We start from the raw sequence: 16335 nt of genomic DNA, 5'->3' as shown, positions 1-16335 counted from the left end.
TTAAGCGCTTATGCGCTTACACTTTATTTGTCGTTAGCTCCTCCTCAATCACTGATAATACCCATTATATGATTTAAGACATTATGATCAGAAACCTCTAATCTCTTATTTCTAAATTTATAAGCCTTTCTTTTAATTTAATGAAGTGTAATATGCGCACTATTCGCTTCTGTGTAACAAAGAACTAGCTAGTCTGTCATTTCATTTCATTTCATTCATATAAAAGAACTTATAGTACTAACTAGGCTGTGCACAATGGCAAAAAACTGATCCGAGTGAGAAGGATTCCGGCGGTAGATTGTCTCTTTCTAATGATGTGACCGAGGAGAAACAAAACATAGGACAAATTACATGAAATACCAATATACAAATGTTCTGATACATATTATATCGATGCTATGCTACTTTAATAATTCATGTAATATATATGGCATGGGCTACCAGTACCTAAATAGATATTAGGTACTAGTAGCCCATCCCGGCTTCGCACGGACATGCTAATATAATAAAATAAGATTTGAACAAAAAATTAAGACTTTCTCCAAAAAATTAAACACCTCCAGTACCTTTTCAACGCATAGTTATTTGAAATTTCCATTTTTTGTTTTTTACACCTTGGGTTACATTAATTAATTTTTTTTTTTAATGAAACATAGCCTATGTCTCTCGGGAATAGTGTAGCTTACATTATTTGTACAATAAAATTAAAAAGCCTTCATATTCTCAGAACTCCACCAAATTTAAATGGGGCCACACTAAAGGCTAAATAACAGATTTCAAATAGAAAAGACCTCCCGCTGCTTTTGATATTTGCGCGTATAAGGATTTTGTAACCCTAAGTCTATAGCAATAGATTGAATTAACCAATACATCTTTTTTTTAAGTGAAACTTCTTTAGAATAGACAGGTAAGAGACACAAATACGAAAATGTGTAGAATGAAGACGGCAAAGAATGAGACAGAAATATACATACTATTTTATATATATATTTATCTCATTGTTTTGTCGATTTACTGAAGTTTCACTTCTATCGCATACACACCTTTTTTTGTACACAGTCTATTTAATAGTTTAACGTGTTACATTCAAATAAACAAGCATTCGATTTCGTTTAAAACAATTCATTGCATTTTGAGTACCTAAGCCATGCTTTTACTGTTGAGCGAGCAAAACTATGTAAAGTTATAGCGCAGATAACATAATACTATACTAGTTATAGCGTGTAGACCCGCTACAAGTAATATTTCCCGCCAAAATTAGTTTATGTCAATGTCAATTCACAATTGTCATACGATGGACAAACACCGGTTGCCGGCAACTGCGTTTATTTTTATTTAATTTAAATTTTCTCTTTATAATCAGATAGTAAACTCGATCAAAGTGTTTAAGTTATTTTGTGCACTGTTTTCAACGGCAAGAATCAGTACTATTTAAAATGGATGTTGCTGATACATACGCTACTCAAAGCCAAGTTAAAGACGAGGTTGGAGTTCGTTGTCAGAAACTTTTTCAAGATTTTTTAGAGGAGTAAGTATTTTTTTTATTTACTTTCATTACTTTATTCATATTTCAGCACCAAAAAAATTATTCGGAAAGATGCAATCATCAATTAACACTTTTTTTTATAACTATCGTATCCGCATGTTTACTCTGGCTTATACCATTATATTTCCAGTTTCAAAGAAGATAATGAATTAAAATATGAGAAACAGGCTAAGGAGCTACTTAAACCCGAATTAAGTACATTGGAAGTGAGTTTCGACGATGTGGAGAAATACAATCAAAATCTTGCCACAACAATAATTGAAGAATATTATAGGATATATCCGTTTTTAAATCAAGCTATATTGAATTATGTGTTAAGTTTAGCTGAAAGTGGTATGAAAAAAGAGTTACAAGGCAAAGAATGTTATGTTTCTTTTGTTGACGTGCCGACAAGACATAAAGTAAGAGAATTGACAACAGCTAAGATAGGAACACTCATCAGAATATCAGGGCAGATTGTACGGACACACCCCGTACATCCTGAGCTAGTATTGGGTACCTTTGTATGTTTGGATTGTCAGACTGTTATTAAAAATGTGGAACAGCAGTTTAAGGTGAGAAACATAAGTATATACAAGTTATTAAATAAAATGCTGATATATGACAATTCATTACATTACATTGAAGTGGAAAAAAATTGAGCATTCCCACTTCTGTAATTGTATTTTTCTACTCTATCAAATAATAATATGCTTTAATCCCAAACAAATTAAACTACTTTTCTTTATGTTTATTTTAGTACACCATTCCAACAATTTGTCGCAACCCAGTGTGTGCCAACCGTCGCCGTTTCATGCTGGATGCTGATAAATCGGTATTTGTGGACTTCCAAAAGATTAGGGTACAGGAGACCCAGGCTGAATTACCAAGGGGATGTATACCTCGCTCATTGGAAATTATTCTCAGAGCTGAGGCTGTTGAATCTGTACAGGTATACTTGATTTAACTTCTTAAGCTATGTTAATTAAGTAAAGGAAGAAATAATTATAATAATGGAATTAGAATTTTAAGTTAAATAATATCACTATATAGTATAAAACAAAACTGCTTTCACAGTTGGTGTATGCTTCAGCTTTTTAAAATTATGCAACAGATTTTGTTGGCTTTTTTTAATAGTTAGAGTGATTCAAGAGGAAGGTTTATATGTATAATAACATCACTTATTAGTGTTATTTTTGAGGTTTCTAATGTGGAGTCAAAAAGATATTTTTTTCCGCTTACATTACAAATGCAGGCTGAATTCTATGAGATTTATCAAAATAATATACTAAATATTGTACACCTTGAAAAGGTGTACTGAAAACTGTGGTGGTATGTATATCTCTTATGGATACACCACACTAACAGTTTTAGATCATTTGCTCTTCACAACAAACAATGGCAAATTTTTCTCACAAATAACTTGTCAGAAGCCATTGGCAAAAGTTAGTAAAGTAGCACTGTATTGTTAGTATTTAACAATACAGTGTCATTTCCTGGGTCACAAACTATTGTTGTACAAAATTTATTAAAATAAAATGCAATCTGTTCGTGTGAAGAAGGGACTTACAAAGTTACTTTGACATTAATTATATAATTTAGGCATATAATTAAATATATAGGATACAATACTAGGCATGGATGCAAGGAAAGGTTAATAATAAATGTATTAAACTCTACTCTAGAGATATTTTATTATATTTATCTTAATAATATAAAGCCAAAGAGTTTGTTTGTTTGTTTGTTTGTTTGAAGGCATTAATCTCAGGAGCTGATTGTCCAATTTGAAAAATTCTTTCAGTGTTAGATAGCTCATTTACTAAGGAAGACTATAGGCTATATATGTACCACAGGTGAAGCCGGGGTGGACCACTAGTTAAAAATAACTTGATTTTTTTTGCCTTTTTAACTATTTAGATACATAGTTTTTCTTTATTATATAATAAATTACGTCCTCTAGTCTACCCAATATGTTTACTAGGCTGGAGACCGTTACGATTTTACAGGCACACTTATAGTTGTGCCTGATGTTGGATCGCTATCAATGCCAGGTGCTAAAGCCGAGCTCACAACCAGAACTAAACTCGCCAATGAAGGACAAATGGAAGGTATTAAGGGATTGAAAGCTTTGGGTGTGAGAGAGTTACATTATAAGTAAGTGTTTTAAACCTTGTGTTAATCTTTTAAAATGTTGTATCAAATAGTAGACTTATAATATTACTATAGAGTCTATAGTATAGACTTACAATAGGTAGTTCAATTTATTTCTTAAACTTATAAAACAATCAACCAACTACATTAGAATGGGAAATAAAAAATCAGCTCTGGTTATAAAAAAAAACTCCACTATTTGATATAACACCTCTTTCAAATTTTCTATGTATTGAGGTTTCTAAGCAATATAAATATATTTTAGGACGGCGTTCCTAGCATGTAGTGTTCAAGCAACTTCGCGACGTTTTGGTACTGGAGACCTAGCCACTGATGATCTGACTACCGAAGATATGCGTAAACAGATGACGGATAAAGAGTGGGATAAGGTTTGTACTTATATTTTTACGAGAATTACGACATTGGGGCCTTCAAGAAAACAGCGTATATATATATCACTGAAAGTCCGGCAAAGCACTTGTAACACCTCTAGTGTTGCAAGTGTTTAAGGGTGGTGGTGGTTGTACTTAACATCAGGTGGCCCACCTGCTCCTTTGCTTGCTCTGCCATAAAAAAAGTTAAATTGAAATTTATGTCTATGAGATATTACCATCAATAATATTGTTTCTTTAATTTTTCAATATTTTTGTTTAGGTGTATGAAATGTCCAGAGACCGTAATCTATATAGTAATCTCATCACAAGTTTATTTCCGAGTATACATGGCAACAATGAAGTGAAAAGGGGAGTACTACTTATGTTGTTTGGTGGTGTTGCCAAAACTACCATTGAAGGTCAGTGAAATATGTAATTTTGTTTTTTTCCAAAAGATTTATTCATTACAGATTATTTTGTAACATATAAAAAATGCCACACATTACTTTTAAATAAAAATGTCGATTAACATAATTTACAAACCCTTCAGAAAAAAAACCCCCAAACTTTTATTTGTCTGATATTATATTAAGTGCATTTGTGCCCTAAATAAAGGATCCTTTATACAATAAGTTTCCAAATAGCTACCTTAATAACTGCCTTAATAATAATGAAAATTATGATAAATTTATTCTAAACAAGAAGCTCGCTATGATATGAAGATTCCAGTTCTATCCCAAGAGATCATTTAATCGGGATAAAAAATACCCTATCACCCAAGTCAGCTCATAACCTGTCTGTATACCAAATTTCATCAAAATCCGTTCAATAGTTTCAGCGTGATTGACACACAAACATCTAAACAAACAAATTTTCACATTTATAATATTAGTGTGAAGTGTGATAACCAAACATAACATAGGTACAACCCTGCGAGGCGACATCAACGTTTGTATAGTGGGCGACCCAAGTACTGCAAAGTCGCAGTTATTGAAACAAGTGAGCGAGATCTCACCAAGAGCAGTTTACACGAGTGGGAAGGCCTCATCAGCCGCTGGTCTTACTGCAGCTGTAGTGAAGGTACATATAGTCAAAATAATTCAAAAAAAAAAAGGTTATCTGTTGTACTTTAAAGAACGTTATTCTTATATATTATTACTATAACTATTAGGCCATGTTCATTACAATGTATATGTAAGGAAAATATTCAAATTTAGTAAAAAGTTTAGGTATTAAACAAAACAAACACTTAGAAATTAAAAACTTTTCAACGGATTTTAAACGCGATTTATTCTTCGTATATCGAATAAATCGCGTTTAAAATCCGTTGAAAAGTTTTTAATTTCTAAATGTATAATACTCGCGTGAAACCAAACACAAGAAAATACTAAAACAAACACTTTTTACGACGTGACCATGCTCGCTGCTAAATTTTCGAAACGTCGGATTAAATAGTATAATGAATAAATCGCGTTAAAAATCCGTTAAAAGTCTATAATTTTTTAAATGCAATATCAAACACAAGTTTAATTAGACATTCTTCAATTTAATTGGTATTTTCTTCCTTAGGATGAAGAATCTTTCGACTTCGTCATAGAAGCGGGTGCGCTTATGTTAGCTGACAACGGAGTTTGTTGTATCGACGAGTTCGATAAGATGGACCCCACTGACCAGGTCGCTATTCATGAGGCTATGGAACAACAGACCATTTCTTTGGCTAAGGTAAGGAATTATAACTAATACCATTGCTGCATTACTTACATGCTTTATTTATTTATTTTTTGATACAGGATAAGAACTAAGTAATTCAGCAATAAAAGATGCTTAAGAGATTCCTAATAAATACATAAAAGACCTTCTTCACTTATAAAATAACCAACCGCGTCCATGGTTAATGCGTGAGCGAGAAGTCCGATTCCTGTTGGGGAATCACAAAAAAAATGTCTCGGTCTGGCAGAACACAGACAATTACCTTCTTGTCTGTAAAGAAAATCAATAAGTAAAACAGATGTATTTCATCTGCACCATACCCCCCACTAGGAGACACGAGACTTCACTTTTTCACTAATATAGGATTTCCTAACTAATAATAAATATGATAATTTATGTACCTCCTGAAATTGTTAAGAAAATGATTCTATTAATGTATACCTGCATTGTCATTTGCCCTTTTTATAAATCAATTTTCACATACACAAAATTTATAACCTTACAGGCAGGAGTCCGAGCCACCCTGAACGCCAGAACATCAATATTAGCTGCAGCTAACCCTATCGGAGGCCGATATGACAGAGCCAAGTCTCTCCAGCAGAATGTAGCACTTAGTGCTCCTATCATGTCTAGATTTGATTTGTTCTTCATACTCATTGATGAGAGTAGTGAAATGGTGGACTATGCGATTGCGAGAAAGATTGTCGATTTACATTGTAATAAGGAAGAGACATATGACTGTGTTTATTCAAGGGAAGATCTGCTGAGATATATTGCGTTCGCAAGGAGTTTCAAGCCACTTATCACAGAGGTAAAAACTCAGAGATTCTGATTTTTTGTCAAAACTTTCTTCCAGCAACGTAGTAATTCAATAGTTCATTAGTAAGTCGTGTATTGTTATTTCTGACTATGTGTATGTGTGCTTGTGGCTCTGTGTACTGAAAGCCAGGTAATATGTGTGTGCATTATTAAAACGCTTATATTAGCATCATCTGTATGCATGTAACTGACTCGTTGAGACTCTATTTTGACCCATATTCAGTGCACAGATTTAATTAAAACTTCACTCAGTCATTTATCATGAATCAATGAAAATTATTTCATGTGTGAAACTTTTTTAGATTTTTTGAAACTATATTTATTACTAGCTATCGCCTCGTGCTTCACTCGCGTGGTCAAAATAATTTTTCCCGATAAAACTATTTTATTTATTTACTAGCTGCACTCGGCAAACGCTGTTCTGCCTTATCATTTAGGGGTGTGAAAAATAGATGTTAGCCGATTCTCAGACCTACCCAATATGCTTACCAAATTTCAGAGGAATCGGTCAAGCCGTTTCGGAGGAGTATGGCAACGAAAACTGTGACACGAGAATTTTATATATATAGATTAACATTTTATTGATCTGGCGTACACCACATAAGATGAATGACTCAACACTAATCCAGCACAGCGGGCGACCTTATTACTTTAGAGTGATCTCTTCCATGCAACCAACCAATTTTAACCATTTCGGAATAGAATTGATCAAAAATCCTTTCTTAGCGAGTGCGTACATCATAGTGGCTATCTGCATGCCTGATTTCAGCCCAATTGGTCCTTGGGCTGTGCTCTCTTAAATCAGTCAATCATCTTGCGTTTTATGTTAGACTAGTACATATATAGCCTAAAGCCTTCCTCAATAAATGGGCTATCTAAAACTGAAAGAATTTTTCAAAATGGACCAGTAGTTAGCGCGTTCAAACAAAAAAAACAAGCAACGTCTTCAGCTTTATATTATAGTTCTTGCAGTCCCTTTAATACTTTACTCGTGCGTATGCAGGAGGCCGGCAAGATCCTGGTGGAGTACTACACGGTGCTGCGGTCGCGCGACGGCAGCGGCGGCGGCGGCGGCGGCGGCTCGTGGCGCATCACCGTGCGCCAGCTCGAGTCCATGGTGCGGCTCGCCGAGGCCATGGCCAAGATGCACTGCAGCGGCCACGTCACCGCGCAACACGTGCACGAGGCCTACAGGTGCGTATCACCCGCTTATCACCACTCACCAACATTCACCAAAATTCACCAACACTCACGCAATATCCGAAGCTTGTCGCCCGACTGCCGGTACACGTCTGCCGCGTAACGTAAACGCATGAGACAACCTACACTTTTATCAATACACTACAGGAGGTAAACGGCCACACGATGCTTACATGCTTGCGACGATATTTTGCGCAAACGGCACGTGTGGCAGTTGTTCATGTTATGGTCCACACAGCTCTAATTTACACGAACGTGTTCGCAATTACATGATTAACTAGCTGTGCCGCAGTTATATCCACGTAGTAAGTACTTGATGTTATATAGCCTAAAGCATTCCTCAATAAATGGGCTACCTAACACTGCAAGAATTTTTCAAATCGGACTAGTAGTTCCGGAGATTAGCGCGTTCAATTAAACAAACTATAATATTAGTATAAATTTGAAAATAATAACATTTCAGACCACTTCTAAACTTAATTATTTTACTTTCTTACGCAAATATTTCATTCTAGATTGCTCAACAAATCGATCATCCGAGTGGAACAACCCGACATCCACTTGGAGGAAGAAGACCCGCAGTACGAGCCTAGTATGGACGTTGATCAAGACACGCCAAATGGCACTTGTATGTATATTTTAGTAATGTCATATGAAACATTTAATTTCAGTTTTAAACGCAATAATATTCGTATTTAATATTTTTTTTTTATCTGCAACAAACATAATTATATATTGATTATAAACAATATTCTATAAATTAACAATAAATTTTCATCTTTTTAATTGCTACAATATATCAAAATATTCAAATTGAAAACATAAAATTTTGTATAAAATGATTCATCCATGCTTAATAATTTCAGCGAGTGAACAGACAAGTACAGATACTGGGTCAAAGAAGAAGCTTACCTTGTCATTTGAGGAGTACAAATCTCTGAGTAACATGCTGGTCGTGTTCATGAGGAAGGAAGAGGAAGAAGCCGAGACTAGAGGTGCATATAGCAAAAATTTATTAATATAACTTGTATAAAACAGTACCAAAATACTCGTAACTGTTGACGTTATATCAGAGAAAAATTACATTTTATTCCGTGAAAGTATATAATATAGAAAATTTTATTTTAAGGCGAAGAAAGTGCGGGCATGCGCAAGAGTGCTTTAGTGAGCTGGTATCTGGAACAGCTGGTCGCGCAGGGACAGATCGAGACTGAAGACGATCTATTGGAACGGAAGACCCTAGTTGAGAAGGTCATCGATAGGCTTATGTACCATGTGAGTATATTTATGTAAAATATTAAGAGTCATTAACAGTACTCAGAAAACATGTTAATATCACAAGAAAAGATTTATTGTTTTGAGATTAAGTAAATATAAATTATAAACAAACTTTAAATGGAATGTCTATCGATTGCTTCATATTATATCTTCGACTTCGACTATAACAAAAAGTAGTTTAACATTGTAATAGTTCCTAAAATTATTTAAAAAGATATTCACATATTAAAAACTATAATGTTATTAGTAACTCGAGTCATAAATATTGAAGTAGCAATCTCTTTTACTATAAATAAAATTTAGAACAAATTTGTAACATTAAAAAATGTGCAAATTTCCAGGACCAAGTAATAATCCCGCTGTCAACAACTGGTCTGAAAGCGACGCAGAAGTCGGATCAAGACATAGAAGACGATCCGCTGCTCGTAGTTCATCCCAATTATGTTGTGGATGCGTAACATTCCGCCTTGTGTTTGATAAATTAAGTTTTTTTTAATTTTACGTTTCATTTATAACCTTTATTACATTGATACTAAATGTATTTTTATGCTCGTTATTTAAAAAAATATGTTTACTATCCTCGTTTCGACCTGCCAGTACTATAAATGAATTATTATAAAATTAAAAAATCTATCTGACCAAAACTCCAAATTTCAAAAAGCTTATGTAGATGCAAAATGCATTCACTTGTCCTCATAATAATATGGTTTACCTAATAATATGGTATACCTTAGTTTTAATTTGATTAAATAAGGTTTAAATCTATCTATTGCATCATATATCTTTTTATTTTATCAAAATATATTTTAATTTTTACACTTAGTAGGAAATAAGTAGAGTAAATTAAACAAGAAAGTATTTATATTATATAAACGACAATTTATTCAACGAAATTAAACTATATACTCAAATCATCAACACCTCTCAAACACCTTGTACAAATCATTCAAGCTCGCAATTTGTAAAATAGCGCCATTATTAACAAAACTAGTAGGCGGGAGAAAGTATCTTCTTATGGCGGGAAAAATTATATGTTCCTGTTTCCACTGTTCCGACTTCATAGCTTCATTGGAATCATTTGGATTTGGTTGAGAATAAAAAATAGCTGTTTGTCGACTAAACGTGTCGAAACATTCTTTCTCCGATTCCCAGTTAACTTCTGTGACCAGACGGACCAGGTATGTCGGTAAGGCACCCATAAATGGAGTGTGACCATCTGAAAAAATACAAATAAAATTGATTACCGAATCAATTTTTACATTATAAAATAAAATTAATTGAAATAGATTTTAATTAATCTAGAATATTTGCACAACAATAATAATAAAAAAAGCTTTGGTATTAGTACGACATAGTACAAATGTAAATCGAACCTAGAAGTAATGGCAGCGCAAGCAATTCTCCATCATCGTTTATCTCGAAGGAAAAATACTCTTGTAGCATCGCCCTCTTGGCTATCAATAATTTTGTCATTTCCTTCGCCATTTCTCGCATATCGCCTATAATTAATTAAAACAAAACATATTAACATACTGGGCTTGGAAAGGAAATTCCCTTCGTAAAGCGATATAATAAATCGCCCAGGGCATCACCTCTTAAATTAGATTATAATATACTACCAACCAATATCGCCCATTTCGGCATTGGCTTCAGGATCTTGAGAGTTTAACCCCAACAAAAACAGCTCTTCCAACGGCAACGGATTAGTTAATTTTATAAATCCAAAGTTTTGAAAATCGTACAGCAATGTTTCATAGAACAGTTCTTCACTGAAAAAATAAGTAAATGTTATTGGATATTCATAAAAAATTAACCAACGATTTAAGCAAGACTAGACAAAAAAAAATATATATAATGTTTTTTTTTTATTTTATTTAAATAGTTTTGGTTAAATCTTAAATTTAGTATGTATTTAGTGCTTTTAGAAATCATAATACAAACGACATGAAAAAAAAACCTATTTCGCTCATACTTTGAAAATATCATACACATATATTTGTAAATTTTTCATACAATTACATATGCGTTTGATCACTTACGCCAATCTCGTAGTATCACACAAATACAGTTTCGTCGAATGCTGTATCAAGGATTTGTAGCAATCGATACAAGCTATAAATATTAAATTAGCCAAGATTTCCCTCAAGTTACTATTACACGCATCCTCTACTGCCATTCTTAATTTTTTCACACTAGTTAACTTAGTTTCCACTCTTTCATACTTAAACGTCCTAGTTTTAAAGGATTCCTTTGGGTCCACGTAACTTAGATTTGCTTGATCTACATTCATGTGACCTTTCCATTTATCCGCATCTCTATTTTTCGTGTCTGGTTCGGAAATTAGTGAATTTTCTAATATGTCATCGTCGCTTGTTTCGTGAATTGTAATTTTTGGTAATTTTGCATCTTTCCCTTGTATAATTTCATCATCAACTTCACATACATTCTCTATCTGTCCTGTAGTTATATTACATTCTTTTGTTTCTGAATTTCCAATCTTTTCATGTTTTTCAATGGTTTTTTCTACCATACCATCATTAGTTACACTTTTAGATGCATATTGGAAAAATTTATCGATTTTTTGCACATCACTATTAACTCTAACTAAATCCTTGGCATACACTTTTGCTCCGTCTGTTGTTTTTTTGACAATTTCTTCAACTGCGCTCGCCCCAGGCAACCTTGCCTGCAGAAATATATTATGTAATTTTACTTTTTGTATTATTTCTAACTTACTTTACTTTTCTACAAGAGAAATAAGGTTTGTGTTCTATAATAAAATAAAAAAAACAATGTTACACCGCTTAAATATAAATTTCGATATATTAATATTCTATTTATAGTAGATATTAAATTTTGAAGTGTTTTTACAGAAAAAAAGAGAAAACATTTCAATTCACTATTTATCAAATACAAGATACTTGAGCTTCTACATTGTAATTTAAACTCCATTACATTGAGTTAAGAGTTTACATTCCAACTCATAAAAACTATCAGTAATATTATTATATATTTTTATTAATTGATTTATTCTTTATTGCTCTTAGAAGATAAAAAAAACTACAAAAACTTAATAAAATTACAGTCTAAACTAATGGCGGTCTTATCGCTTTATAGCGATTTTTTCCAGACAACCAGACATACAGAAAGAAATTAGATAGAAGAACCAAAAAATTATTAAATTCTGTTCGATCATTCTTGCGTTATTAATGGTATAACTGATTTTTTATATGAATTCAAACATACCTGAGTATACATAACCCTAGAAGAGCTACAACTGAGAAGTTTGTTCTCAATGCAACCTTTGATTTTGTCTATAATTTGCTCCTCATATAGAAACTGCACTTCGTGTTTCGTTGGATGCACGTTCACGTCAACATTTCTAGGATCTGAATTCATAGTATAACTAGATGACCCAACATTCTGCTTTACTCTTCATTTTACACACAAATTTCATATAAACCGGTCCACTCGTTTTGGAGAAGTTTGTTAATTTTATAAGTCTTGAGGATAATCAATGTTTGTTATTTTGGGGATGATCGTTGATTGTTATTTTGAAAATATGGGCATATATTTCTTATGAATAATAAAGGTGTACTTTTAGATTAAATTTTATCAAATACCGTTAAAGAATCAGAAAGTAAATAACTTTATTTACCTCATTTTTTTATCTAGAACAATATAACCATATTACTATAACAGAGGAATACATTGGTTTAGTAGTTTTTGTGTGAAATAGAAACAAACTTCATATAAAGACAAACGATCGATTTATTATATCACAATGTTTAGAAAGTATTTACACTCACCTAATTCAATACTGAGATAAACAAAGGAATGTGAATTCTTTGGCAAATATGTAGAGTACACAGCATCTATCGCTTTTCTTATTGCTGCAACAATAATTTATTATGATATAATATATACGCTAGTACTAACAAACGATTTTTTTTTTACTTGTTAAATAAAAAGAACAGTAAAATTTAATAATCTATGCAAATTCTACAAAAGATTGTTTATTGAATGGATGGATAATGGCTAATATCAATAACAGCTGGTCCGAATCCAAAAATTTGTGTTTTGTTGTTGAAAATTTTGAATAATTATTTTTTTTTAAAGTCACCCCACATTCCCGGGGGGAGGTACCAGTACAGACCAAATTTTGAATCGGACCAAATGACAATTTCCTACAAACACAATTTTCCCTCAAACACAAAAAGACCCATGTCAATCAATTAAAAGCCCATGGAGTTAACAAGTTGCACACACAAAAAAAGAATTGAATTCAGAATCTCTTTCGTTTTCGGACGTCCGGTGAAAAAACATTATTGTTCATAGCTGGCAAAGTTGTGTGGGACTTTATCTTTATGTTGTTACCTGGATGGTACTGCTTTTCAGAGTTTTAGACTTCCAAAATATTTATATAAAAGTAGATTAAACAGCAGTGGAGTCCCTTTCATTTGCCTTTTATAAAAGGAAGTAAATTTAACTCTTGTGAGGGTGAACTAATACAAAATTTATGTAATTACTAGCTGCGCCCCGCGGTTTCACCCGCGTAAGCCCGTATCCCGTAGGAATATCGGGATAAAAAATAGATGTTGGCCGATTCTCAGACCTACCCAATATGCTTACCAAATTTCAGAGGAATCGGTCAAGCCGTTTCGGAGGAGTATGGCAACGAAAACTGTGACACGAGAATTTTATATATATAAGATTAAGTTTTATATACTCACAAACACAATCAACCAGCCTGTGATTAATGAACAGCAACATACAGCCTTTCTTGTGCGAATAATTCACATTCGTAACAAAACCATGTAGCGACATCTTCAATGTTGGATCCTTTAACTCTATTTCTAATAATTCCCTTGCTATTGAATTTCCATGTATCTAAAATAAAAAAATAATTGTATTCATCTATATTAATGTTTTAAAGCTGAAGAGTTTGTTTGTTTGAACACGCCAATCTCAGGATTTACTGGTCCGATTTGAAAAATTCTTTCTATATTGGATAGAGCATTTATCAAGGAAGGCTATAGGCTATATATGTATCACGGGCGAAGTCGGAGCGGACCGCTAGTTTCTAATAAGAACATGTTAATCTTCTTAATTCTAATGATACAAGCACAATATAATTTAAAATTAAAATAATCAATTAAAAATTTCTATGACTTACTCTACTCACAAAATACTCTATTACTCACAATCTCACAATACTCACAATCCGAACATTTTCAACAACCGATGATTTACTTGGAGTCTTTATATCTGTATTCTCTCCAAACTTCTTCAATGTGAAACTAACATTGCTGTTATGTATTGCGTAGCCCCCCACTACTTCCATTATATGCGTATACTCTTCGTTTGGGCTTCGCAATGCGCGTTTTCTCGCTAACACGTTATAAAATAGATCCTCTACAGTTATTTGAGTACCATTATTGCCCGCACAGGCTTTAATTGTCCCCTTGAGCTTGCCATTTTCATAAGACGCTCTGAAAGTATTCGAAAAGTTAGATAGAGGTTAAGAATGGTTACATCTCATTTCTATTAGGTGCAATTTTTCACCCTGATAAATCCACTCTAATATAATCAATAATGATTATTGGTTTTCTATTCATTTAAATTTGGTCTAGTTCTGGCAATTATAAGGATTTTTGTTAAAAATAGTTACAATGGCTATGTAGACTATTACCTTTTCTATTTTATTTGTATATGAGTAATGTTACATATCTGATGGAGTTTTCTCATTTTAAGCCAACATTGAACATTGAACTCTTTCTTGTGAAAAGACAACAAAACCATTACTTACTTATAAGCGCATTTATCATTTACAGTTTTAGTCAGTATACTGAGGTGAGCTACATGACTGATGCTGGCCAGGGCTTCACCTCTGAACCCATAAGTGCTTATAGCTTGCAAATCTTCATATTCCCTCAATTTCGATGTTGTGAACCTTTCACATACTATATTAAGGTCTTCACTCCTTATGCCAGTACCATTGTCTTGTATCTGTGAGAAAAAAAATGTGTTTCCCGAAAAAAAAATTTATTAGGTTTCTTATATCTGTAAGGCATTTATGCACGCTTACCTGTAAATATTTCAGCCCACCAGCTTTGACTGTGATTATTATATTTGTTGATTTTGCATCCAAACTGTAACATGTAAATGAGTAGAGATAGTTTTATTTTTTATAAACAACAAAATATATTTAACATTTAGAAACAAAATTTTAACTATTTTTAACTGCTCAATGCTAGGACATAAGCCTCCTATGAGGGTTCAGGCCATAGTCCACCACACTGGCCAAGTGTAGGTTAGTAGATGACATGTGTCTTCAAATTTATTTATTCTTGGACATGCCGGTTTTCTCACAATGATTTCCTTTGCCTTTTCAAGCAGCGGTGATTTGTTATCCTCATAAAAATCAATTTATTTCCCTGATTTGTCTTATTTATTTCATTAGGCATGAGACACAAAATGTTTATTTATTCAATTAAGAACTTGATTTCTACATTAAATTTGATTTAACTTCTATATTATTTAGAGCTTTAGTTGAATAAATAAATGCTTGAGGCTGACATTTTTACAGACCACCTAATCATATTTCCTTAGTTAATTCTAATTAGAATGTAAGGATGATAGTAAAAAAAAAAATTAAGAATACTTCTTCAAATTTTATTTTTAGTCTTTAGTAAGCCAAAATATAAGTTATAAAGATTTATGGACACTCCTTTAAAAAATTATTAGTGCTTAATTTAAAAAATCCCATTATTATTAAAATTATATTCATCTATCTATACCTAAAATAGACAATTCTTAATTTTTTGTGGTTCTTTTTGATACATTAAGGTTTTTAATTGTTAAAAATAAAATAATTAAAGTTAAACAGAATATTCAACCTAGGATGAGCCGGGCATATAAAATGGAATGACTTTATTTTATTTCAGTTAAAAAAAATTAATAAGAATTACCAATTCTCTATCAATTCCTTTAGAGCATTTGCCGGTCTTTGTATAATTTCACCAGCAGCTATACGATTTACCACTTCTTCATCTAATTTTCTAATAACTCCGGGTTGTGCCATTTTGTCTTATAGACTATGAACTGAACTTTTAAAGCATCTTATTCTTAACTTTTACGATGACGTTTCTTTAATTTTTAACTCCAAATTTATGAAAACAATAATAAACTTTTTTGTAGCTATAGTGCGTTTCACTAAAGAATTCCCTTCGCTGTTATGTTGGCAGCACTGTTCGTCTAAACGTCAAACCTACGTCA

The 16335-nt window shown here is 32.7% G+C and overlaps 2 protein-coding genes across 2 annotated transcripts; one reads left to right on the top strand and one right to left on the bottom strand.

Moving 5' to 3' along the window:
- Positions 1–1287: 1287 nt before the first annotated feature.
- On the top strand, positions 1288–9553 carry LOC119837779 (DNA replication licensing factor Mcm6). The gene is made up of 14 exons (XM_038363532.1): positions 1288–1528; positions 1677–2100; positions 2286–2477; positions 3507–3679; positions 3942–4065; positions 4331–4469; positions 4973–5130; positions 5620–5772; positions 6266–6571; positions 7583–7773; positions 8295–8407; positions 8646–8774; positions 8909–9054; positions 9399–9553. Exons 1-14 carry the CDS (start codon positions 1437–1439, stop codon positions 9513–9515), a joined length of 2457 nt encoding a protein of 818 aa, XP_038219460.1. The 5' UTR covers positions 1288–1436; the 3' UTR covers positions 9516–9553.
- A 350-nt stretch (positions 9554–9903) lies between these two features.
- Positions 9904–16254, bottom strand: LOC119837780 (DNA mismatch repair protein Mlh1). The gene is made up of 11 exons (XM_038363533.1): positions 16029–16254; positions 15146–15209; positions 14867–15066; positions 14279–14549; positions 13791–13947; positions 12867–12950; positions 12304–12446; positions 11097–11743; positions 10681–10826; positions 10431–10556; positions 9904–10273 (listed from the first exon to the last, which is right to left on the bottom strand). The coding sequence occupies exons 1-11, from the start codon at positions 16139–16141 to the stop codon at positions 9972–9974; spliced, it is 2253 nt and encodes a 750-aa protein (XP_038219461.1). The 5' UTR covers positions 16142–16254; the 3' UTR covers positions 9904–9971.
- Between the last annotated feature and the right edge of the window lie 81 nt (positions 16255–16335).

Source organism: Zerene cesonia, chromosome 29 (genome assembly GCF_012273895.1).
Source record: "Zerene cesonia ecotype Mississippi chromosome 29, Zerene_cesonia_1.1, whole genome shotgun sequence".
In the NCBI taxonomy this organism is placed as follows: Eukaryota; Metazoa; Arthropoda; class Insecta; order Lepidoptera; family Pieridae; genus Zerene; species Zerene cesonia.
This window is presented reverse-complemented; position numbering and strand designations above follow the sequence as displayed.